The sequence below is a fragment of the Octodon degus genome, unplaced genomic scaffold (assembly GCF_000260255.1).
Source record: "Octodon degus isolate 3935 unplaced genomic scaffold, OctDeg1.0 scaffold00027, whole genome shotgun sequence".
Lineage (NCBI taxonomy): Eukaryota > Metazoa > Chordata > Mammalia > Rodentia > Octodontidae > Octodon > Octodon degus.
Window position 1 is genome coordinate 13,984,479 of NW_004524603.1, and position 26,450 is coordinate 14,010,928.

General features: G+C 41.1%; 1 protein-coding gene across 1 annotated transcript in view; it reads right to left on the reverse strand.

Moving 5' to 3' along the window:
- Nucleotides 1-26,450, reverse strand: part of LOC101589892 (maltase-glucoamylase, intestinal) — a 181,674-nt gene that overhangs the window by 74,473 nt on the left and 80,751 nt on the right. Inside the window, exons 32-47 of the mRNA XM_023712753.1 lie at nucleotides 26,034-26,182; nucleotides 25,360-25,444; nucleotides 24,472-24,528; nucleotides 21,863-21,987; nucleotides 21,489-21,577; nucleotides 19,467-19,516; nucleotides 18,579-18,746; nucleotides 15,452-15,604; nucleotides 14,947-15,147; nucleotides 13,022-13,176; nucleotides 11,758-11,926; nucleotides 11,403-11,499; nucleotides 10,479-10,591; nucleotides 9,336-9,461; nucleotides 7,627-7,755; nucleotides 7,260-7,370 (exon numbers count right to left, since the gene is read on the reverse strand). Coding sequence (XP_023568521.1) covers nucleotides 7,260-7,370; nucleotides 7,627-7,755; nucleotides 9,336-9,461; nucleotides 10,479-10,591; nucleotides 11,403-11,499; nucleotides 11,758-11,926; nucleotides 13,022-13,176; nucleotides 14,947-15,147; nucleotides 15,452-15,604; nucleotides 18,579-18,746; nucleotides 19,467-19,516; nucleotides 21,489-21,577; nucleotides 21,863-21,987; nucleotides 24,472-24,528; nucleotides 25,360-25,444; nucleotides 26,034-26,182 — 1,977 coding nt within the window. The remainder of the gene's footprint in view (nucleotides 1-7,259; nucleotides 7,371-7,626; nucleotides 7,756-9,335; nucleotides 9,462-10,478; nucleotides 10,592-11,402; nucleotides 11,500-11,757; nucleotides 11,927-13,021; nucleotides 13,177-14,946; nucleotides 15,148-15,451; nucleotides 15,605-18,578; nucleotides 18,747-19,466; nucleotides 19,517-21,488; nucleotides 21,578-21,862; nucleotides 21,988-24,471; nucleotides 24,529-25,359; nucleotides 25,445-26,033; nucleotides 26,183-26,450) is intronic.

A 26,450-nucleotide genomic window follows, 5' to 3' on the forward strand; every position in this document is an offset into this window, starting at 1 on the left:
TGGTGCCAATGGTGTTGTGGTTCCTGGAGAAGGGATAAAAGGCCCCCAGCTGCATCCACCGAGCACACATTTCATACTCAGCGTCTTGAAAGAACCCACAGATGTCTGCCCCGGTCTGAAACAAGAGGGAATAAACCAGGCAGCTGGCGACTTCGGAAAGACTCCACCACCTTGTGAGCAGGCAGGAGGGGTCTGAGGCCACTTACGTAGGATATGCCAAAGAGGCTGAACTCCATCATGCCTGCAATGAGAACCGCATCTGGGTCAGGGAGGCCTCGGCCCTGCCCACTCCTCCTCCTCACCAAGGACTGCACCTCCCTCCCTGCCACCCAGCCCTGGGAACAGGCCCCTGTACCGATGATCGACTTCTTCAGCTGGTCCCACGCAGCTGTGTTGTCCCCCAGCCAGTGTCCTGCCCAGCGTCCAGAAGAGGGGAATGTGGAGCGGGTGATGACGATTCCTCGCTGGCCTGTCACCTCCTGCACTGCTCTGGTTTCAGAAGAACAAGAAGGTGAAATTAGGCTTGCTGTTTAGCTCAGTTGTTTAATTGCCTGCCTGGGCAAATCCAGTCAGGCTTTCGGGACCATGGTTCGATCCCCAGCTCCACATGCTACACCACATTCACCATTAAGGCAGTCCAAGTGAAGAAAAAAAAATAAAAGAAGGTAGAATGATGCCCAAGTAAAGGAATAAAGGCCACAGGGCTCTGACCTGTAAGTCCTTGTGCCTGGGGCATGATGACAAACTATTTGCTATGTAACTGCTCAGCGTGTGAAAATCTTGAACTTACACTGAAAGAAACATAGCCTCTTCAATAAATGGTGCTGGAAAAACTGGCTTTTTACATGCCAAGGCTAAAATTAGACCCATATCTATTACCATGCACTAAGCTACAGTGAAAATTGATCAAAGATTTAAATATGAAAACTGAAACACTAAATCTCCTGGAGGAAAATGTAGTTAGAAATCTTAAAGATATGAGGGTAGGTAGAGAGTTCTTGAACAAAAACAAAACTGCATGGAAACTACTTCAAAGAATCCACAACTGAGATCACATCTTTTTGAAAAGTTTCTGAACTTCAAAAGAAATCACCAGCACAGAAAAAAAAAAAAAAAACATGAACTGGGAAAAAATTATAACCAATTGCCCCTCTGACAATGGCCCTCTATCTAGAATGTATTAAAAATTGACCCCTCCAAAATTCATACAAAAATGGTCATCTGACCTGAACATACACTTCTCAGATGAAGAAATCAAAAGGCAAATAAATATATTCAAAAATGTTCAACATCATTGCTCATTCAAGAAAGGCAAATGAAAACAACACTGAGATTTCATCTCATGCCAGAAAGAATGGCTATCATCAAAAAGTCAACCAATAACAAATGCTGGAGGGGCTGTGGGGAAAAGGAACTTTTCTCCACTGTTGGTGTGAGTGCAGACTGATACACCCACTATGGAAATTCCTAAAATAACTAGGATTGGAGGTCCCATTCAATCCTGCTATTCCCTCCCTGGGGATTTTTCCAGAAGAACTGAAAACATCACACCACAGTGATATATGTGTACCCATGTTTATAGCTGTGCAATTTGTCTTCTTCCAATATTGCATGCATATATCTGATAATCTTAACAACTATTTTGAAAAGAACACTATGAAATACAACAATTACTGTCAAATTCATATTATTTCATTTAGTGAAACTGTATCATTTGTAATTTTTTTCTGTTTTAATACTGCTTTGTACTCTCTTTAAAAATAAAATAAAGGGCTGGGGAGACGGCTCAGTGGAATAAGCGCTTCCCTGGCAAGCGTAAGGGCCTGAATTCAATCCCCAGTTCGGCAAAAAAAATCTGTAACTTAGATCAAGCTATGCAGACTGATGGAGATGATGACAGTGTTGTTTTTGCCATGTTTTACAAGGAGGTAAAACCACTAGGTTATCCTGAAATTGTAAGCAAGGACTAATTCTGGTGCTTATTTACTCAAGAATTGGTTCTAACCTAGCAGGAAAAGGGGTAAGTTCCTTTTTACAAATTAGTCATTGACTTCACAAATTAGAAAATGGTAATTCAACAGAAGACTCATGGACTATTCAAAAAGAAAGGGGAAAGTGATAGAGATGTTTCCCTCTTGAGATAACAGAGAGGCACTTAGCACCCATGCTAATATTCAGCATTCTAACTAAAGCTATCACAAGGCTGGCTGCATTGTGGAGAAATCATTTGTGTCCCTCTCTGTGCCCCCATCTGGATTTCTAGCTTTTCTATGATGGGATCACTTTTTATTTAAATCACTCCTATGAGTTGTAAACATAGAACCTGGCTATATGACTAAGAAGCGTCTGTTTAAATTGACCAGAAATTATATGTAAATTCCTCTTAACCCTCAGAATGGTGAACAGAAGGAAAAATAGGGGACCCATGCCCCTCACCCAATGTGGCTATGGTCTGCGACAGCTGGAAAATTAAAAGAGTGACTCACTCATAGGTAGGCCGGGTCTGGGACCACCCGTACAGGCTGTGCACGTCATAGTGACGCACTCTGGAGCCATCTGGAAGGATCTGCTCACTCTCCATGCACAGGGTCTTGCTGCTCAGGCCCCTGTCCCTGGCCTCCAGATCTGAGGGGAAGAAATAGGAATGTGAAAGCAATCCCAAGGCCTTGTTCAAGGACTGAACTCTGGGTCTGGAGACCAACTTGACCTCTGCATGGTTCTTTTTTATCCAGCTGAAGACCAGTAAGCAGTGCTTATCTCTGAGCTAAAATAGTATGTGCAGTTGTTTCCAATAATAAATTAACTGGAAAAGTAGAGGTTTCTGTGAGAACTCAGGTTCTAAAACACTTATTTCATAACATGGAACATCTCATCTGTTTAATCTGTAAATTATTTCATGTAGGTCTATGAGAAAACGTTATCTGCCTCTTTATAGAAAGCTGAGATTCAGAACTTCACATAAAGTATGGAAGGTCACAAAATTCATAGAAGGATTAGTTTTTAGGGGGCAAGATACAGGCACAACTGCAAAGTCCATAAGAGAAGGAAATGCCACTACTTCATACCCATTACTAGCAAAAGGAAGCCCCAATCGTAAAGTATTACTAAAAAAGGAGTAGATCTGCATCCATAAATCTGTCTTTCAGATGAGTGAGAAAGAATTATGCTAAACACTGAGAATATGGGGCAACCTTACATTAGAAAATGGAAGTAGAAAACATGGAACTACATGAAGAGAACCTATCTCCATCCAAAGGAGTTCCATAGAGATTCAAAAAATGTGTGAAAATCCTTTGGAGATATTATTACAGCTAAGTGTTTTCTACACAAATTTCATAGAATCACCCAAGAGGTCCAGAAATGTGCACCCACGGAGTTGGAAAAAGTCTTTAAAACACACTTGCCTCTGGTGCCTAACAACACAGAAGCCACAAAGACATGCCCTAAGGGGGCAGGGTGAATCCCTGGACCCTTGCAGCAGTCTACCTCCTTCTAACTCCAGGGGTCCACAGCTTGGGGAGGCCAAGGGTGCTTACGTGGCATGTAGGGAGGGCGGTTCAGAGAAGCATCTGTGCAACCTGAAGGGACAGCTCCGTTCACAAAGCTCGCTGGCTCATTCATGTCCTACAAATGTCAAACACAGGCACAGCTTACTTTTAAAGATAACTGTGTCTTGTCCATTCAGAACCTGGGAAATACTGCAGTAACTGAATTATTCAGCATCACATAAGCCCTGTAAAACTTGGCCCAAGGAGGCTCAAACATTCCTGGTAGGAACTTCTAGAAAATTCAATTAACCTCTACTGTGTGACTAGGATTTTCAAATCTCTCTCAGAAAAAGCAATTTTGTAATAAAATTCTAGGAATCACCTCATACTTTTGAAAACAGAAATCTTGGGCAAGGCACAAAGTTTGAAGGGTATCAAAGCTGCTTCACTCTTCACTGGGCAAGGGCATTCTGATATGTGCAACACTTTGCCTGGATAGCTATTATTCTCTTATCTAGATCAATGATTTACATGCTAAGAGAATAGACACATCTATGCACATATACACACACAGAAACACAAACAGACACTTACAATCCACATGCCGTCAAACCTCAAGCTCTTCTCTGGACTCTCTGTGTTGTTGTAGAGCTCTTGAATTTCTCTCTTCCACCACAGGACAGTTGAGTTACGGAAAAAGTCTGGGAAGGCCACGTATGCTCGGTATTGCTATAAGAACAGAATATAACCCATTTGTGCCAAAGGAACGGATCAGACAGCAAACAGACACTAAGAACTTAACTCATGGGAAGACTTGTTCTAACTGGCAGGAGATAGTGAAGGATAATCTCAACTGGCCTCTATAATATACTGTTCTTATTAGAAAATCATTGAGTGCAAAGAAAAGAAATCACCACAAATTACAAAATTTCCAACATCTAGAAAACATGCACAGACTGGTTTTCCTTAATATCACTATGAATGGTAAAAATCAATAATCTGAGCTCACTATGGCATGCCTGAAATACTCAATCCTCAACTTCTGTCTGCCACCTCCTAAGTTCAGCTCAGATAAGGCAGGAGCTAGGGCAGGACTCTAGGTAGAAGATGGCACTGTTCCAATCAGAAAGGAATGCAGAAGCAATATTCTCATGGAGAAAAAGAGGCAGGGTAAGACTAAATTTCTCAGTTTTAGACTAGTATGCATGCATATTCCCTGTGATTTTTTAGAACTACAGAGAAGGGTAGCTGTGTTTAAGTGGGAGAAGACAAAAAGGAAGCTTTAGTCTCTCCTCTTTATTGTCTCTAAAATAGTAAGAGCACTGTCATCATTTTAACATAAAAAATGGATCCAAGGTATCACTCCTATAGTATACTGTAAGATTTTTGAGAGTAAGGACTTTTTCTAACATACTCATGATGGGTGCTTATATTCCTTCTACTAATTAGCTCAGCATGTGACAGAATAAATGATAATAATTAATATTTGACTGTGGAGTCTCACAACTTAGCAGCAGAAAATATTTATAAATTCTCTGGGGAACAGAAGAGAAAGACTGATTCTTCAATAGCTAAAAATGAAGTAGGATCTGATGTGTCTAGACAAAAGACAGAACAAGGACACATAGGAGAAGACAGATACAGATCTCTATGCATAAATCTGACTCTCAGTGAGACGGCAAGGGGCCACATGACTGGGAATCTTAGGATGCTTTGGGTTGGGAAATGCAAGGAAAAAGCATAGAACTACACAAAGACAACTATTCTAAATCAAGCAAGGTCACAAACAATGGGTGTGGTGGAAGATTAAAATGAACAGTCATTATCAGCTTTATCAGAGTCAGAATTGTATTCCTTTTGAAGTACAAGTAGAAAATTAAGCCACCCAAGGTTTACTAACCTCACTAATTTCTGCTTTGGTGACTATATACTTGTAATAAAAAATGTTCTTCATTCTCTAATGGGCTATGACTCTTTCTTTTACATTGATCACTTTGTTGCCTTTTTGTGACTCCTTTTACTTTTGCCAGTCTTAAACCAAGGACCTGTGCACCTACATGACTGACCCCAGGAATATGTATCACAATCCAGTGCACACTCCCAAAATGAAATTCCTGGGCCCCACTTCAGAATTACCGAATTAAATATCCAAGGTCTGTGCTCAGAAGTTGACTTGATATATTAGTCCTTTTCCTGACTCTTTTATTTTCTTTTGCTTTGTACTATCTTCTGCATCACCAAATCAGCAATAACCATATCTCCACCAGGCTTGTCATGTGGATCATATGTGTCTTAACACTACAAATAATTGTAATTATACTTTATGCTAAAATTTTATATGTCCCCCTAGTTAAGTGTGTCTAATAATTGGCACTGAAAGCAAAATAATTCCTTACGAAGAATTTCCTGCAATCAGAGCTCTGTGTACTCTTGCTCACCGCCCATGAAATGTCACATGGATTCACTGAAATGACATAATAAAAAGGGTAGCAGGAAAGAGGCCTTTGCTCTGACATTCTAGCTCCACCATGAGGTTGTGCAGGCTACACATGCCCTGCTACATTTCCTTCTAAGAAAGAATAATCACTGTAGAAGAAGAGCTAAAATTAGTATGTTTATTTTTCAAACAGACTCCATCCCTGATGAGTGATCCCTGCTCATAGGCATTATTAGAACTGTTAACAAATCAGAAAGGTGACATTGGTTCAGCTGGCATACATCATGACCAGAGGAAGGGGCTCAAGATTCCAGGACTAGTAAGAAACTACGTATTTACTGAATCAACAAATTCCTAAGGAATCAGCAGTGGATGGGTGGGAGGCAGGGAGGGGCAAGGGATATAGGTCAAAAAACAGGGAATACCTGGATCCACTAGAGAAGGACCCATTACCATCAGAGAGGAAGTTTTCAATTGTATTGCTAGAAAATGACAGGCAAAAGCAATATGAGAGACCACAAATAGGATGGGTGTAGAAGGCAAGATGGAGAAGCCTGTCCATGAAAGGACAATGAACAGGAAAGAGACACAAATCAACAACAACAAAAAAAAAAGATATAAAATACTTCAGAGAGACCCATGAGACAACAACCACAGGGAGTTCAAGAACTCAGAGCAAAGAAAGCACTGTTTGGAGGTTTCAGTAAGTGGAAACTGCACCAGTCTTTGGAGTCTGACAGCTTTGAGTTAAAAATCATCACTATCACCTACAATCCCAGATTAGGATTTTAATGCTCTGTGGCTTAAATGTCCCTTGTCACCAGAAGAGAATTATTCCTGCATGTAAAGCAGTTGACCACAACTGATACCAAGTACATAAAAGTTGTCTCCCTTCCCTTGCTCAGACTGTATGACAGGACCAATATGCTCGGTAGTATTGTTCCGCTCTGACAGCCATGATCCCACCCAGCACCCACAAAGAGCATTTACCTCCACTTGAAGGTCCCAGTCTAGAGAGCTGTTAACAACAACATCAGGATAATCAGGCCAGACCTGTGGAAAGACAGATGTTTAAGAGCACTGAACACACAACTTAACATTTTATGAGTTACCAAGAAAATATAAACCATGGCCAAGAGTTAATAATACTTTGATTGTCGTATGCAATTTGTTTAAAGAAAGGTGGGTTCCACAAAACTCCTTAGCTGTGTCAAAAATAGTGATTAAAAAAGAGAGGTATGAAAAAAGGTCAAAAAACAAAATACATAAGCACACCAACAGAGTGTAAGAAGCTCCTGGAGGCTGGGGCTTGGCGGACCACCCTTTGCTCATACCTTTCCCCAGACAATGCCTCCATCGTTGGGATACTTGATGAACACATCATTATCCACACCATGAGTGAAGGCAGGGTAGGGCTGGGTCTCATTGCCAGAAATGGCTGGGTCCTGAAAGCCAAGCACAAGTCAGATGAGAAAACCACAGCCAGGGAATGACAAAGGGCAGAAAGAAGAGCTTTTCAAGAGAAAGGTAGGGCATTAGCCTTCCCTCAAACTGTAGAGTTCCTGCGAACCCTGGGAAACACACTTTTATATAGTACCTTCAACTGATGTGCTCATAGTATGGAAATAAACAGCATCACAAGTTCTCAACCACATCCACCAAGGCCCCAAGCAGACCCCACACATTCACACAAGGACTGACCAGAATGAGGATGACCCGCATCCCATCGGCCTTCATGCGATCGATCAGGGCTGGAAACCCAGAGAACTTGGGGCTGAGGGTGAAGTCCAGCTGCCGCTCCATGTAGTCAATGTCTGAGTACTGCACGTCCTGGGAAAGGACACAGGGAAACTGAGGAGCTGAGGGGGTACAATCCAGTTCCAGAAGGGAGCAACCATCCAATACTAATGATGCAGATAAAAGGTTTCTCACTGGGTCTTTCAAATTATAACTGACATTTTATATATATATATCCAGGAATTTCATCTAATTTTTCCAATTTTTATACATAAACTGGTATAATTTGTATATTCTAAGTCAGGCTTTTTGGAGGTAGTGTGTTCTAGAGTGTGAGATACTGGGATTAAGGGTGTGTGTGGTCCTGAATTTGTTCACTAAGTGGTTTGTCATAGAACTGGCTGTGAATAATGGGAACATCCACTTGGAGTATGGGTGGCAGCAAACAAAAGGCCTGTAGCCTGCATGTGATAAAAGGGGAAAGGAGGCTTCCTCTGCTCTTGTGTCTGCTGCTTCTGCTGTGTGCTGCTGCTCCCTTCTGCCTGCCACATCATGGAGCATTTCTTCTTTATGATGTCCCACTACCATGCCACCCTGCATTGCCGCCAGTTGACCATGGACTGAAACCTCTCCAACTGTGAGCCAAAATAAATCTGTCCTTCTGTAACTTTGGGTGTCGTGTATTTTGACTCAGCAATAAGAAGTGTAACTAAAACATTAACCTAAAAATCTCTAAGTGGGCAAGAGGATAAAATATTATAATGTGTATGTACAAGGGCTGCTACAGTGAAAAATAAGAATACATTATGAGAAAGTGCTTTGTGTATTGCCAATATATAAAGAGTGGTTTTGACGATCTACCCTAAAATGCTACCCTTGGTATTAATAATTTTTATTCACAGAAGATAATGTGAACTATGCAATCATAACACAACATGGGCCATAAAACTACTACAACACAAAAAAGCAGAGTTGGGGAGATAGTTCAGTGGAATAAGTACTTGCCTGGCAAGTACAAGGTCCTGAGTTTGATCCCTGGTACCACAAAAAAAAAAAAAAAAAAAAACAAATTTCATATAAACTGGTATGTAAATATCTCATCCAATTTTGTAAGTAGTCACACAGCTTTCTTACTAAGAAGCTACATTTTGTGATATAATTTCTATTTATTCTAAATTGAAGAGAATAAATTTAAATATAAAAGTGGTCTATGGGGTCAGTTTTGATTATAGGGTCCCTCTTGTCCGCAGGTTTGTCTGCATACATGCTTCTCTGGAAACACACGGCAGGACCCACTGGAACAGTGGAAATATCTCCACATACAGTAGTCTCACTACATTTTCATTAAGTAAAACTATTGTTTAGGGGATCTTCCATTTTTACAGGACCAAAGGCTTTTAAACTAAATGCCTTGAAGTCATATAAAAGAATGGAAGAGGGCATGATACAACAGAAAGGGCCCTGGATTCAGCTCATCACTGTGAAACTTGTAGCCACAAGAGTTACAGGATCTAGGTGGGGCCAAAGTTTCCATGCTGAGACTCGGTGTGATACCATGGGAGAAGGATCTTTGGCTCCTTCTGAAAGTAACAAAAATCCACACTGAATCCAGACAGTGAGACACCTAAATTAGCTACAAGATCACAGAGCTACTGATCACAATCCATACATACATAGGGGATCTCAGCGGCCACCATATCATCATACAGGTTGGAGATCTCAGTGTCATTCTCATATCCATAGCGACACAGCTGGAACCCCAGGGCCCAGTAAGGCACCATCACAGGCCGACCAATAACCTAGAAAACAGACAGAAAATAATAGTCCTTAAAAAGGACAGATAAATGTTGTACATGAAGTGTCTGGATCAAGCAGTCAATCAATTCAAATACAGAGATTAACTGAAAGGATGCAGAGCCATGGCAATGACACAAGTAAAGATTTCTGCTATATATGAGTTCCTGTAAGAATTCTGGGAACTCTGGTTTTACTCTGCTTCTTAAATTGGGTCTCACTTATATGTTAGGAGCACAGGATCCAAGGGAAAAATGCATGGATGTGGAGCTGTGTGTTATAATAATTTTAAAAATTATTATAACATATTTAAAAATAGTTTATAATTCACAAAAGGTTGAAGACAACTGAGAGATCAGGTGCACACAGCTCCATATCTACTAACTATGACATGATGGAAAGGAATATACTGCTTTGCACTTTGGTTTCTTTATCTGTAAGTTGGAGGTAATAGTAGCATCTGTCTAGGATTTTTAAGAAGATGGAATGAGAATATATGAAGTATTCTGACATGCAGTGAATACTGGATATAGTAATTACGTAAGCACTTGTTGCTGCTGCTACAACTACCAACATTGTCACCAACAGCCTCACCACAGCCACCATGTTACCATCACCCTCCAAATCATCGCCACATTTCCCAACATCACCATCAGCATTATCGCCTCACCACCACTACCACTTCCCTGCTACTCCATCACCAAGACTAGCACCATTCCCTCCACACCCACAGCCACTACAATCAGGCCTTCCACCCTTATGGCCAGCATGACTATTACCAGAGTAATGCACCCTCCACTACCTTTCACTACCAATGTTAGCATGACTACTTATACCCCTCTACAATAAGTAGAGCCCATGAATTTAATGGCTATTCAGTGTACTTCTACAACTCCAAAATATATTGTCTCTGAGGAAGAATAATGATTCCATTCATCATGTGATGTTTACACAAATGATTGTAGCCTTTAAAACACAGAAGGGGCTGAATAAATACTCTGTAAGCAAAAACATGGTTCTACCTCAGTGTACTGCTGAGTGACAAGCTCTGGAGTTGGACCCAAGAACATGTAAAAGTCCAGAATTCCCCCCGTGGTGCGGTATGTCAGAGCAGGCATAGGCTGGAACGTCACATCTGAGAAGGTAAGAAAATGTCAACCGACTGGAAACTTTCATGATGAGGAATTAGCTCTGGCATTCATATTTCTCCTCACACAGTATTCAGAGTAGGTATTCTGTATATTACACATAAGAATTAAGCAAGTGAAGTGATCATTCACAGTTCTTACCCCTTAATGTTTCTCCTGTGGTAGTCCACATTGTTTTTTGTTTTTTTGTTTTGTTTTTTGGGTTTTTTTTTGCAATTTTGCTCTTAAAAATTATTATAACATATTTAAAAATAGTTTATAATTCACAAAAAGTTGAAGACAACTGAGAGTTCAGGTATACACAACCCTCAGGTTTTCCTGAGTAAGTCTCTTATTTAACTAGCATGTGCTATCACACAGGAGGCTGGCAATGACAAAATACCCTTAACTCCTTATGGCCTGTACACAGTCATCATTTCCTAGCTACATCCTGATTGTCCACTGATTCCCTACACACACCACACAAATTCTCATCCATCATATCCCAAAATTAAGTGCATTTGCTCATAGATTCACCAATTATTTAAGTTAGGTAGTTCCTCTAACTAGCTGACCTGTAGGATATTTGGAAGTAACTCAGTTTTGTTTTCCTTTCCTATGTGATTTTTACCAACAAAGAGTTATCTTATTATTACTTGTCACTGGAATTAAATAAATAGAATGTAAAACAGAACAATAACAACAAAACCTGCAGCCCAAGATAGTAAGTATGACTTCAAGGGCAGCGAGGTCACAGATATTCTAACATTGTTCAAGACCAGCTGGTGTTCAAACAAAGGAAGCACTGACACCACCTACCCATGGCATTGCTGTTCAGCAGCAGCACACTGTGGGCACTGCCATCCTCCTCCAGTCCCATGTAGTAGGGGTGGACACCATAGGAATTCATCTTGTACTGAGAGACACAGGGGAAAAGGCAGTAAGGATAGAACACATTGTGACTGATTACGAAATTTAATATGTTTTTTAAGATGGACCTTGTCTTTTCTGATAAATAAGTTAAACACAGGAGAAAGAAAGGTGAAGAGACATGGGCCCACTTGTTTATGAGCACAATGCAACAACCCAAATCAAACCAGGGCAGACAAAGCACAAAGCACACACAGGTAGGTAGACAGAGGTGCAGACACAATCCCACTCATCCTATGCATACCCCCGGGGGCTGGTCTCGGGAAAACATGCCCCACGTGTGCCAGTTCAGGTCTCTCCTGAAGGCTGTGTGTTCCGTTTCCCCAAAGCCATAGATGTAGGAGGAGGGCAGGCGGGTGGAGATGCGGAGGAACATGTCATTGAAGGTGAAGCCCAGGAGCTGCGAGTCCCAGCTGTGAGGAGAAAAGGTGGGTTGGGGAGAACTTTAGCTCTCCTACTGACTATGCGCAACTGACTTTCCAAGGATAACAGCACTGTTGATTCCCTCCTGCCAGTGGACCCAGTTCATCTCCCAAGTACAATACAAGTTCTACGTGGCTAAGAGAACACGGCTGTCCTTGCTGGAATCTAGCAGTCAGCCTTCCTTCCTCTGCATTCTCTACCACTGCCTCCTTTCGCTGCTCGCCCCACAACACCAGAGTCAGTCATTGCCCACCCTCTTATCTGCCACTCTGCATGCCAGCCTTGCCTTCCACTCTTGATCTGTGATGTTCCATCCCCTCATGCTGCTTGGTGATATTTCTAAAGCAGCCTTGTATCATGCCATTCCTCTATTTACATTCTTCAGTGGCCTCTAATGAAAATATGACACATGCTCTTTAAAGCTGTACCTGAGCTGAATCCACTGACCATGCCAGCTTCTTTTCCACCTCGTACTTCCCCGTGGGACTGACTTCTGGCTTCCCAAGCAATCCTTTAGGCCTTTTTATTACTGGAATGCCAAGTTTGCTCTCTTGAGTAACCTACACATTTATTACTCTCTTTATCTAAACTATTTTCTTTCCCTCCTCCAAAGTGCATGTGGGTCCGTCCCTCTCCATATCCAGTGTTATTTCAAATGTCACCTCTCTAGAGACCACTGATGACCACAGTATCAAAAGCAGAAATCCCTGACAATTCCTATTTAATCTACTCTTCTTCCTACTAGGAATTCATCACTACACAACTTCCTCTGTAGATTATAATTAAACTATCTTTGGCATTGTGAGAGGCATTCTGAAACCCCTTCAGTCCTCCCAGCATAAAACAGTATGTAACACACCGAAGGTACCCTATACACATTTATAAGTTGGATGAATTCCCAGGAACATATAACAGCCTCAGCAATTATTCTTGGGCTCATAGAAAGAGACCTGAAGAAAATGACTTATTCATCAATCTGGAAATGAACAGCGGTGTAATTTGAACCAGGATATATCTAAGCACAAAGCGCTGACAAAGAAAATGGAGGTGACCAGCAATTCCAGCCCAGAGTAGGAGCCACTTACATGACAGTGCCTGTACTCTTCCGGTGAACCACAATCCCAAATGGATTTTCCTTAATGAGGACGTCATAGAGTCGACTCTCAGAGGTGCTGGATGGAATCTCAGGTATGTTCAGTGGGACAGGAACCTCATAGCGATTGTTGTTGGGGTCATAAATCTAGGGAAAATAAATTCAATTTTGATAAGGTACATAAGGGGAAAATATTCTGCTATTCTATTATAAAGACAGTGATTATAGTTAATGGTATCCCTTCATGGAGCTCAAAATAGCTAGATGTCAGGATTTTTATGTTCTCATTTTAAAGGAATAAAATACATCTGAAATGAATAATCTAAATACCATGAATTGATCAGTTTATAATATATAAAAGGATCAAAACATCCCACTATACACTATACAGATATACAGCCATTACCGTCAATTTTTAAATGTCTTTTATTCAATGACAGGACTCTTGAAATCTATAACTTCACAGGATGTTGACATTTTTGACAGAGTCTGGACACTATCTTTTGTTGTTATTTTTTTCTGTAATCTCTCACTACTTGGATTTAATTAGCATATCAACGAATAATGTTAGATTTAACATTTTGAATGACATGTATTATACCACATTTTAGCCCTCTAACATAATAACAGTCTCACTTTGATATCAGCACTACCTTAAAATATACTCACAATTCACTGTGGTAATTATGAATATATTCATTTTTGTGTGTGGATATATGACTATGTGAACACTTCAGAACTATTTGGAAGTGAAATATTCCCTCACAAAGCATGAATTACCTAAATTAATATCCTTGCTGAAAAATGTATATAAATTGATTTCCTAATTGTACTATATAGCTGGTTCCATACTATACTGGACATTTTAAAATGATTTAATCAAAGTTATTAAATTGAAAATTAAATATTTTATTTTATTTTTAAAAAATATTTATTTTTTTATTTTTATTTTTAATTTAATTTTATTTTTTTTGCGGAACGGGGATTGAACTCAGACTCTTGCGCTTGCCTGCATCTCCCCAGCCCCTAAATATTTTAATTTGAAGTGAAGAGAGTCAGTCACAACACTGGTGACATGAGTTAATACAGAACTATGTAGAAGTGCTGTGGGATTATAGGAAGAATACTTTTTCTGGGAAACTGACACTGAGAAAAATAAACACTGAATCTTAAAGTTTTGCAGCCATTAGCCAAACACAAAATGAGGCTGTGTCCTCTTGGTAAAGAAACAAGAGAGACAAAGGATGGAGCATAAAACTGGACTTGGAAAGAGGCAGAGTAAACAGGATTAAAGGGAGGCCCAGCAGGCTCGCTGGTTCCAAACCCAGCCCTGCTCTGGTGAGGATGCAAACATAACAGCAACAATCCTTCACCGGCTGCCCAGAGGAGGGCTTCTAACTGTCCTCTCCATTTCGCACTTTCCCAGCTATTTTCCTTAGAGTAACTACCACAATGTCTCCAGGTGCAAATTAGCACACTTCACAGGTTTCTATTAACCATTTCTCACTGTTCTTTGTATTAAGATTAGAATCTATTCAATGGCAAGACCAAATTTAAAAGAGTAAACTGGCTTGGTATGGTTGCAAATGTCTATAATTTCTTTTTTTTTTTTTTCCTTTGATATTGGAGATCAAACTCACAACCTTGCATTTGCCAGGCCAGCACTTATGCCACCAAGCTGTCTCCCCAGCCACTTGCAATTTTAGCATTTTAAGAGTCTGAGGCACAGTATAAAAAGTTTGAGCTCAGTCTAGTCAACTGAATGATTTTGCATGATCCCATTTTAAATTTAAAATACGAAATACAGGATACAGATGTATATCTGTGCCAAGAACCAGGGTGTAAGCCTCAATACTGGGAATAAAGAAAAGTGGATCCAAATACTGTGTCAGCACCTAATATATATACTGTATTTACCTTAAACTGCAGCATCTCATCCTTATGGTAAGTCACCTGCAGGCGGAGGGGGCTCACAGGGGTGGAGGGGAAGGCGCTGGTGTAAAGAGAAGACTTCAGGTGGATGTCAGCGCTGGCTCCATGCAAGGAATACTGAATGTTGCTGACAGAGTACAAATCGTTGACAAAATAGCAGTAGGGGACCCCAGGAGAACTAGATTCCTGAAATAACAAGTCAATATCACAGATCAGTATAGGGTCCCAGTGTCACCAAATACTGACAGAAAAGGCAATTTACATGTAAACAAAGTCACCATTCACATTGTTACTTAGGTATCACACGGTAGTGGCAGAAATTTAATTTACTGATCTCTGAAGGAAACACTTATTAAAAACATGGATAACTACTCTTGCACCCAGGGCAGGTTCATTTGGAAGCCTTTTCTTTGGATTGTGAATGGTTCCACGAAACTGTAGATGCAGAGTAGAGGATTTCAGCGAGCACTGACACCCGCAGCGTGCTCACCTCCCAGACACAGCCGCGGGCAGTGCAGTTTGCTTCAGAAACTCCATGCTCATCGGGGTAGCAGTCTATTTTTTCTTCATTTGTTACATTTGTGCTCCACTCCACCGTATATGCTTCTCCCAGGACAAGACTGATTTCTGAGATAATGGCAACCTGTAGGAACAGAGAAGTCACAGGGAAATTCATCCTCAAGACAAAGGCCCTGCAAGTCTGGAACTTTTTGTAATAAAACAAATAAAAGTGACTAGGCTCTCACCAATCCAATGAACATGCTGCTGTCACCTGTATGAACAGAGCTGTGTGCGTGGTAGAGGAACAGGTCAGTGGCAACACAGCAAATGTCACTGCTCTGTCAACACTTGTACACTACATTCTAGCAAGAAGTGAGTCGAATAAAGGCTGCAGTAATCACCCCTTTTCTCTCCTTTGTCCCCCCTTATCCTTCTTTATTTAGTCAGCTCCTCCCAGACTGAGCTGTCTTCCTTCCCTTCACTTCCCAACCAGTGTCCCTGTTGGTCTGCATTGGTGGAACAACATGTTAGAATCTCTGACCATGATCTGATTCCTATTTTGGTATGGAATCCTAGACGGACTGTTTAAATTCTTTGGGTTTGTTTTATAAACTGAAACACTGGCAAGTTAGATAAATCATAATATTTCCTATCATTTCTAACTTCTAGCTTCTTTATTTCTCCAAACCCAAATAGTAAAAATTGGAAATTTTTCCTGAATCCCCCATACTAGTTCAATTATCTCATTTTTCATGTTTCACATTTTTACATATAAATTATTGGTCTTCATTAAGTAGCCTTTTCTGTAATGTTCTCATTGTCAGGACCACTACAAACACATTTGGATGATTTGCATCCTTCTTCAAATCTTCTACTATAAATCATCTTGCTCTTCCCTGTGTGACTAATCCCGTCTTCGACCCCCACTTCCTGCAAGGTCATACTTCACAGAACAAATGAAATATTTCCTTCTTCTAACAAAGCACCCAGTTAATTACTTTTTGCTTCTCTGTTTTATTGAGAAATGTCTTGCTATGTAGTTGAGGCTAGCCTTGAACTCAGTATGTAGTTCAAGCTGGCCTCAAATTGGTGGTAATTCTTCCGGGACCTCCCAAGTACTGAAATTATTGACTTGTGCCACCCACTCAGTTTTTTTGTTTGTTTATTTCTCTTTATTTTTAGGGAAGGGTCTACAGGGTGTTCAAGGTCTCACTACTAGATTGGACTCATAGTGATTCTGCTGTTTACAGCTTTTCCAAGTGTTGGAATCACAGGCGTGCGCCACCACATCCAGTGGCAATCACCATCTCAGCATGCCCCAGGGGTGGGGCTGGAAAGCTGGGGGGGAATCAAACCCCTAGGCCCTGGCCTGCTTGCAGGCGCTTTAATCCACTGAGCTATTTGACCAGCCCTTGCCACCCATCCAGTTTAAATGGGTAATTTTCAATGAACATATTAGAACGATGGCCATGAAAAGGCAAATTCAAGTGCACTAGGGATTTCTGATCAAACAACCCTTTCTCAGTTTGAAGGCTTGACCCATTTTCTTTACCAATTTGATTCTTTTTATCTTTTTTATTTTTCCTATATCAGGACTGTGGTGAATGAAACTAAACACTCATTTTCAACAACAGGTGATAGGCTGGCCAAATAGCTCAGCAAATTAAAGCACCTGCAAGCAGGCGCAGGGGCCAGGGGTTCAAACCTGGGGCCTGACGTGTCAGCCCTGCCCCTGGGGCATGCTGAGACGGCAATTGAGACTGGGTGTGGTGGCTCATGACCGTAATCCCCCCTCTTTGGGAGCCTGTAAACAGGCAGATCACTAGGAGTCTGTTCTAGTAGTGAGACCCTGAACACTCTGTAGATCCTTCCCTAAAATACAAAAACAAACAAACAAACAGAAAAACAGGTGAAGATTCCAATGCTGGGAACTCTAAAGCACTGAATCAATGGTAGCATTTGGCTGTGTTCTAATCTTGGAATTGCAGAATAAAAACATTTCCTAATTTGTTACCATTTGACATTCCCAACCACTTGCAGCCAAAAATTTTCAAAACCACTTCATTATTCCATCTTTCAAGGCCCAACTCTAGCCTTGTCTAATCTAAGATGCTTGGCTTAATAATGCCACTGAACTTTGAATATCAAATAAGACAACATTTCCTCTATATTCATTTTGATTTCCTGCCACTTTGCAATGTTTTTGCTCAGGTAAATTATGGCCCCCTCCACCCAAATTCAAACATGGTAAGAGCTAATTTTGTTCTATGTTAATTAATTTATCTGACTAAAAAGGATTGAGTTTGTTTTTACATATACATATGTCTTGATCATTGCGATATAACTAAACAAAGAACTTTATCACTAACATTATAATGTGCGCATATTCAGCTTACTATTAAAGTAATCTTAACTGCTTAGATTTCTCACATCTAGGAGAACACTCAGAAATGATTCAAGCCCAATAGCTCTGATACCAGGAGCCCCTGAATACAATGATGAGGATTATTTGGGGAAAGTCTTCATAATGTTAAGGTATCAGATAAGTGGATCACAAGAAAAGAACTCATTACAGCTGATGAAAATTTATTATGCTATTATCATCTAATCAAAGAAGCAGTCCTTGGAGAGGATTACCAAATTCTTTGTCTTAAAGTATTTCTTGAGAATGTACATATTGGAATGAAAGTCTGTGTATTGTATTTAAAATACAGGAGACTTCCAGTTCATGGAACTTCCTCCACCTTTGCCTGTCAGCATCTCCCATAAGTGTCCAGATCCCTTGGCCTCAGGTCAGTCCTCACTTTCCACACCCTGCTCTCTTTGTGCCCCTCAGAACTACTTCCTGGAAGGGACAGCAGTGAAGAGTGCAGAACACCCAGGTGCAGAGAAGACAGCAAGGATGGAAAGGCCATTTTACCCCAGCCCGATTCTCAGCAGCTGCCTGCCTGCCTCACTCTGCTCTGGACAGCTCCTCATTTGCATTTTCTCTCCCAACCCTGACTTCCCCACCTCAGGAAGTACTCTTTCAAAAATCCATGCAACTTTGACAGGAAAGAACACCATAATGTAATGGAGAACACTAAAATGAACACCTCAGCAAAATGCAGTTTTACCTTCAGGTTAAGATCATAGGTGACTTTAGGAGATGCTTGAGTGAGGACACCATTGTGTTTCACTGTAACATTGGTAGGCTTCTGTGTCCCGAGTATCTTGATCTCCTGAAATGCTAAGTTACTGGGGTCCTTGTAGGCTGACTGAGAAATGTTCACATACAAGCGGTTCTGCAAACAATTAAGCACAAAGGTTTGCCTGCAATGCACAGGGTTCTCTGATCACTCAAGTGCTTCAGGCAGTGCCAGATCTTCCCCATTGTTCTCAGGGTCTCTGCTTTCTCTACTAAGTGTGCCCAAGAAATACAAACTTGCCACTGGTGGAGTACCCATCTCTGACCAAACTGAACAAAAGAGGTGATACAAATGAAAGACCATTTTGTATGTGTATATACAAAATAGGATAGATATACAGTTACTTTCTCTTAATTCAATAAGAAAGATTCATACTAATAGTGTTTAGACAGGATATCATGTCTGCTTCTTGTACTATGAATAATTACTACAAAGACAACAATATGCAACATTAATTATTGAAACTGTCCTACTAATCGGTTTTGAAACTGTCTCATTGCTACTTGTTTCTCAATAAAATTAATAAAAGAAAAGCAATACAAATTTATTTTAAGTAAACTCTGATGGAACAACTAGAAGCAGGATCATGCAGACAAACTTTATTTTAGAAAATTGTATTTAGAACACTAGCTGCTTTGATTTCTGAATATACAGCTTTCATGTTGCAGTGATTGAGTTCAGTCATGAATGGAAACGTTTGCCTGTGGTCTCTAGTGCACACCAAGTTACAGACATGACCATGCACACGCACAAGCATATGTGCGAAAATGATCAGACCAAGGCCAATGCCCAGGACTCCTAGGAAATGCTACTTACTTGGGATGCAGAAAACTCACAAAAGAGATACGCGTTTTTAGTCACAGTATCTAAAAGCAGAAGAAACACAAGTCAGACGGGCCAGTCCACAGGAGGGCACATCTCAGCTGCCTGACCTCAGGACTGACACCTAGAACCACATGTGACAGGCCTTCTTACCTTTTTATGACTGAATGATAGTCCACTGTAACTATTTATCCAGACTTCATTATTTACCTTTTGGTGGAAACTCGGCTTATTTCTGTATTGTAGTTATTTTTGTATCTAAATAATGCCAACGAACATGGGAGTGGGTGTATTCCTTTGGCATACTGATTTGTTTCAGATACAAACTCAGAAATGGAAATAGTGGATAATAGTTTTATTTTTAATATTTTGAAGAACCTCTGCACTGTTTTTCATAATGGCCTTATTGATTTGAACTGCTACCAATATGGTGGGCTCAATCCAATTTTCATATTCTTGCCATCATCTGTTATATTTTATATTTTTCATCATTGCCATCCTAACAAGTGCAATTCTTTATTTGTATCCCTTTGCTAAGTAGTGATATTTAGCAACTTTTCATATATGTGTTGCTTAATGGTCTTTGGAAAACATCTGCTCATGTTTTCTCCATCTTAATTCATGCTACCTATTCTCTTGCTATTGAGATGAAAGAGTTCTTTATTCTTTTAATAGTAATTCTGTATCAGATCAGTTTCTACATGTTTCTTTTACTTTTTAAGTGGCCTTTACATTTTTTTCACAGTTCAATTTGCTTTGCATAAACTATCTAGTCTAATGTAGTTGTAATTTGTCTACTTTTTGCCTTTGCTGACCATTTTTTTGCTGTCATATCAAAAAAACATTGCCAAAACCAATGTAAAAAAAGCTTTTCCCTATGTTTTTTCTAGGAGATTTATGGTTTCAGCTTTTATCTTTAAGTCTTTCATTTAGTTTCCACAATAGCCAAGATGTGGAAACAATTGAAGTTTCCTCCAGCAGGTGGATTTGAAAAGAAGTTATGGTACATATTACAAATGAGTGTTAGCCATAAAAGGAAAGTCTGCAATTTGTGACAGTTTGAAAGAAGACGTTACATTGGGTTAAGTGAACTATCTCAGGCACAGAAAGAGAAATAATATGTTATTACACTTATATTTTGAGTCTGGGGGTTAAGTCAAACTGATAGAAGCACAGTACAGAACAGAAGTTGCTCAGGGAAAGAACTGAAGACATGGAGAGATGCTGGTCAGAGGGTGCAAATACCCAACCAGAAGAACAGGTTCTGGGACCTTGTGTACAGAATGGGTTGTGGTGGTGAAATGTGGTGGATGTGTCGTGAAACATAGTATGTGTATATGGTGGTGTCTTGGATACGTTCAGATTTTCTTTCTCAATTAAATCATTTTAAGTAAAATAAATGTTTTCTCAAATTTACATGTTGAGAATACAATAGATTATGAACAGAGTCTCCAAGACCGACTTCTTCATTTCCCTTTCCTTCTTACCAGAACCTTCAAAAGATTCCCTCCCAAGCACTACAAAGGTATGTGCTACATTACAATCTATTTCCTTCTAAACAACAACCACAATTGTAAGTTTAAAAGACCCAGAAAAATGTGTTAGCAAATATGGTTATTTGTATACACATCACAAAATTATATTCTCACTGCTACCCTAACAGGTATTTTTGGCATGAATATTTGTTCATCAGTATTTTGAAATAAGATATTCACATTAAGGATGGTTATGGCAGGTCTTGAAAATATGTCTTCCAGCTTCCCACTGGCCACTAAATGAGAGCCTGTTGTAGATCACTAGGTAACAGAAGAAACTGAGAGGTAGAAAACTTTTATCCTTGGGTCAGTGGTTTGTCTATCATCACTGCCCTACATAAAGCAACAAAATCTTCACTCAGCTCACCTTTGCTGCTCGGCCTGGGGAAGTTTCTACATCAGTCCAGTGACCACTGGAGTGAATGACTAAAGGTCAAGGGTGAAGGTTTTGGAGCTGCAATATTCTCAGTACCATACTCACCTTTTGATTCCCCATCATCCCAGAACAGCTCCCCTCTCGCCTCTTTGTTGTCATCCAGGGCAATGAGGAGACTCAGAGGATTCTGCCGGCTGTGCAAAACAAAATACAAGTAAGTAAAAGTGCTAGAATTTCGAGAATTTTGCTAATGTTTCCATGAAATTTCAAATGCTCCACATGGTAATGCAGCATCTTCCCCTCAACAGATAGTTATAAAAGACCCATTTTGGGAAAGGTTGAAACAGATACAAAAATAAAAACCAAGGCTTGAGTAAAATTGCTTTTGGGTACTGGACATGACACTTGGGGCTGGAGGCCTTCACTGCAAACTACTGAGCTAAGCAGCTTGTGAAGCACAGCCCTGGCCCATCATTCACCTTAGGTGAGTGTTCTGCGCAGGCTCCTGTAAGGGCAGAATGTAGCCCCCACGCACATGAAGATTAATGTGCTCCAGTGGGGCTGGCAGCTCCTTCCACTGTCCCCTTGCATTAATGTCCTCACCCTATGAGCAGAAAGAAAGGAGGGGATTAGAGATAGGATGCAAACTTCCTGCACCAGGGCATTTACAGACATCTTGTCTACCTACCAGAGCTGCCCACTGATCATCTCTCAGGACATACCTGGTAGGACACTCTCTGCACTCACTCTGCTGGTGCTGTGCAACACCTGGCTGTCACATTCTGTAAGTGTTCCATCCCTTTGGGGTTTCCTGCACCCACTACATGATGTCCTAGCACAGAACAAAGCCGACCTTCACGAAACAGCCTGTTTCGGTGTCACATAGCATTGCTGGAAGAGGCTGGGCAATCTTTGTTCTCTCCTGGTTGGCCCCTGGTGAGCTCCACAGCAGCACTGCTAGACCTTCTCTCACTGAAGTCTACTAAGTCTGCATCTCTATTCACCACCCCACCCCTGCCGCGCCCACTGATTCTTGCTGCAAAGATCAAAGTGAACTAGCTTACTTTATATATCCTTATTTTTAATGTAATATGTATGCCTCTATGTTTGAAGGTTTTCTCTTGTCTCTGGTGTGAAAAGCACTCTCTCACCTGAGGCATAAACCTAGTTCTTAAGGGACCATTCTCCTATATCTTCCAAGCCACAGACAGGTTTTTCACTGATGACACTGCTGACATTTAGGGCTGGATAATTCTTTGTCATGAGAACTGCCTGTGCTGTTTCATGGTTAGCATTATCTTCAGTGTCTACTTGCTAGATACCGGGAGCAATCCCACCCTTCCCACTGAAACTAGCAAAAATGTCTCCAGACATTTCCAAATTTTCCTAGGTAGGCAAAATCTCCCCACTTGAGAACTGTTACTTTAGGCCTGGATTGGGCTCTAGGCCATAATTTAGCAGTATCTATTTGAGACTGAACACTAGGTGCCTGTATTTGTGAAAGTTAATCAAACTTTTCTTCATTAATTTCAGCCATGTTAGCTTTATTTTTATCAGGCATCAAAAAATTTTTTTCTAAATGGTATCCCCATCAACTTTTGTCATTCCACATGATTTTTTAGCCTTCTTTCTTCAGATAAAAATATCATTTATTTAAAAGCCTTGTGCAAACTTGGCCATTCCAGGAAACTTCTTCATTAGCTCTCATCTTCACTTCTTTCCTGTGCTATAAGTAATCACTTCCATATGTGTTCAGTTTTATGAGGAGCCAACACTAGCCACTTAGTGCACAGCAAAGTTATATGTAAATATTTCCACTAACCCAGTGCCTGGAACTCCATAAAGTAGTTTTGCACCTGAACAAAGCTGAGACCAGAATGAGAGTGGAAGAAATGAAACCCATAAAATGTAAGAAGGCCTTCGCTCCCAAAATCTGCAAGTGGAAGGCCAGTCTTACAGTGGGACATCTCCTTAAACTGTGTGCCCCTGGCTCCTGACTACTGTAATATATCCCAGACCATGCACAAGAGAAGCCCAATATTCAAAAGGTCTGCCTCTTAGAATAACACAATCAACACGCAAGTCAGGGACCAAAATCTGCTGGCTGCATTATCCCCAAAAAGCTCTGGCAGGAAAAATCCTTAACATATTATCACAATAAGTATAGTCCCAGCTCCCAAAGAAAGGAGATGTGGGGGTGGAGGGAGACTCCAGGCTCAACACAACAGAGAAAAAGAGGAACTCCATGGCTGTCATCCTTGTCCAGGTTTGACCCAATCCACCCAAATTCTTTTCAATACTCTGTTCTTGTCTTGCTGCCATATTTCCTTCTAGTCCTTCACATCGTTCTCCTCCCAGAACAGAAGGTCATCACTAGGTAGAGGGCCGGGACACTCATTTTGCTTATTCCCTTAAATCATATTCTGATTTATCTGTGTCCCTCAAGAGGTCTCAATTAAACTGTCCAAAGGCCCTGTTTTCCCAGCTGCCCTTGGGCCCTTACACTAACCAAAAGCCTACACAGCAGAGTTCTTGTGGGTTTCTCATGTGTAAATGTACTCATTAGACTTGCAGGTTTCAGGCCCCAACACATCTGAGTGCATGTTACACTCTGCATTACTGTGCACCCAGATTTCATGCCTACATGGAACAACCCTTCTTTGTGCATCTATGCTACCTATGCAGGCTTAATAAAAAGACAGAAAGATAAAACCACTCAATACTTAGGAGCTGCTAGCAAGAGAGGATATGAACAAAGACTATGTTTTATAGCACAATATCAAGAGATGCTAGTGTTTTACTACAAGGCATAGTGATGGCATAAGGAAAGATACAGACTCACTTGTACAGAGTACCCGCCAAAAGCCAGGCCCTGTGAGAAAAGCTTCACACTTACTTTACAACTCTGTGAAGAAGTAGCCTTCCCCATTTACAGGTAAGAAAGGCAAGACTAAATGCTTTAAACTGACTTGTGCCAGACAACACACCAGGTGGCTTTCACAGCCAGCTTTTAGCAGGAGGACTGTCACATGGAAAGCCTTGGAACTGTATCATTTCCCCAAGTTGTACAAACATGTAGAAAACTTACAGTGTAGTAATCATACCAGACAGCTCCAGGAAAATATGCAGTGACATTTCTGGCATTCTGAAATTAAACAGAAACAATGTGTGGGCCACAGGCTCTGTTATATGGAGGATAGAGAAACCATGCACATAGAAAGAGAAAAAAACCACAGTGTATTCTTGGGACCACTTGATCACATACAGAGATTAGCAATGATGAAGAAGCTTTCTATTCCTCTTACTTTTTTACACAGGGGAAATGTGCTTAACCAAAACAAATGGTTTTGTAAAACCCTTTCAGATCAGGGACATCAAGGGAAAAAATCTGCCTCAGGAACATCACACATATCAATAGCTCTCTTCAGAGAAAAATGCCTGAGTAGAAAAAACAATGCCGTACTATGAGACCTGAGCAGGATGCCATTTGCTGCTATGCTAATCAGGAGCAAGATCATTACAGAGGAAGTAACAAACTGGGCACTGTGGCTCAGAGGACCTTTTATGGAAGGAGAGGGAGACATACTGCCATGAGCCACAACACAAAGAGCTGCAGATCCGGCTCCTGGAAAGCTCAGATTTCACAGCGGCAGGATGCTGCAATGAACACACTGCAACACTGCCCTGCCTGAACCTGTGCTCCTTATTTCAGACAATGGAGAGATGATACCTGCTCAAAGATATCAGAATGTTGTCATACATTGATTTTCTCAACTAGAATTGTTCAGGTGCCTTTACAGAAGAAGTGGCTGATTCAAGAGCACCTTAACTGATGGATTTCTGCCCAGGAGAAGAACCATAAGAGTAGAAAAGGAAAAAAAAAAGTCTCAGAATCATTCACGCAGCAGGCTTCCCTGCCCGATTTGCCTGGCCTTGCAGCTGGGATGCCCTACCCAGCACGGCCCTCCACACTCACAAGTTCCAGGACAGGGCTGACCAGCAAGGCTGGGCCCAGCAGGAACTGGCTGTCCACATCCCAGGTCACCCGGTCTGACACAAACCTGGAAGGAAGGAAAGGAGCCACAATCAGAGCCCAAACATGGCCAGATCAAAGCCCCTGAGGGAGCTCCCTGCGTCCAAGTCCAAGTCACAAATGCAGTGCATCCTCTGCCATCCTCACCGCTTCCCAGGCTCCAGAAGGGCCCCCACACCCACTTTCCACAGCCCGCACTCTTCCACACTCGAAGTTCCCCAAACTTGAGAAGAACATCTCCTCACTGTGCACACTCCACTATAAGAGGAGCCCTCTTCACTCCCATCTTTGGTAGAATGCCTGCTTTGTGCTCTGGATATAGTTTAGTGCAATTTGACATAACCACAAAGATACAAAACATAGTTGAAGTCTTTCCCTGACAAAATAAATAAAAATTGTGGTATTCTGCATTGTATAATTTCATAAAATTTGTCATTTAATATGCCCGATCTCTGCCCTGTGGTGTATACCATCCTTTGCGAAACAAAAAAGTACTGTCTCTGTTTACAGAAGTTATGGCAAAATAGAATACAATGAAGAAAGTGTCTGCACTCACTACTCTCTTACACAATGGAAGGACTCATGCATTAGTGAGCAGGGTCCCCCTGGACACTCACTCATGGAGAAGAGGCCTCACGACAGTGACGCCCTCTGTGTGGGCCCTGTGCATCAAGGTATAGAAGTAGGGCAGCAGTGTGTATCTGGTCTCCAGCACACTTTTGGAAATATTCACGAAGGCAGCGTCCCAGGACACAGGGTCTTGTCTCTAAGGAGGAAAACAAGTGTTCAGAGTTAACATGGGAAGGGAACCAGGAGAGCTCAGAGGGTCACTGAACACTCTTCCACATGGCTCACACACAGCTAAAGCTAAGATAACTAGAGCTGAGACTCCAGGAGTAATCTTAATGCACCAGAAAGGGTCACTGACCCTCTCCCAGAAAGCAAATAACACTGGCCAATCATTCTTCTTGGGATACATTGGAAAGAATCTTAATGATCAATCAAAATCACTTAAACAATACTGAGGAACATGG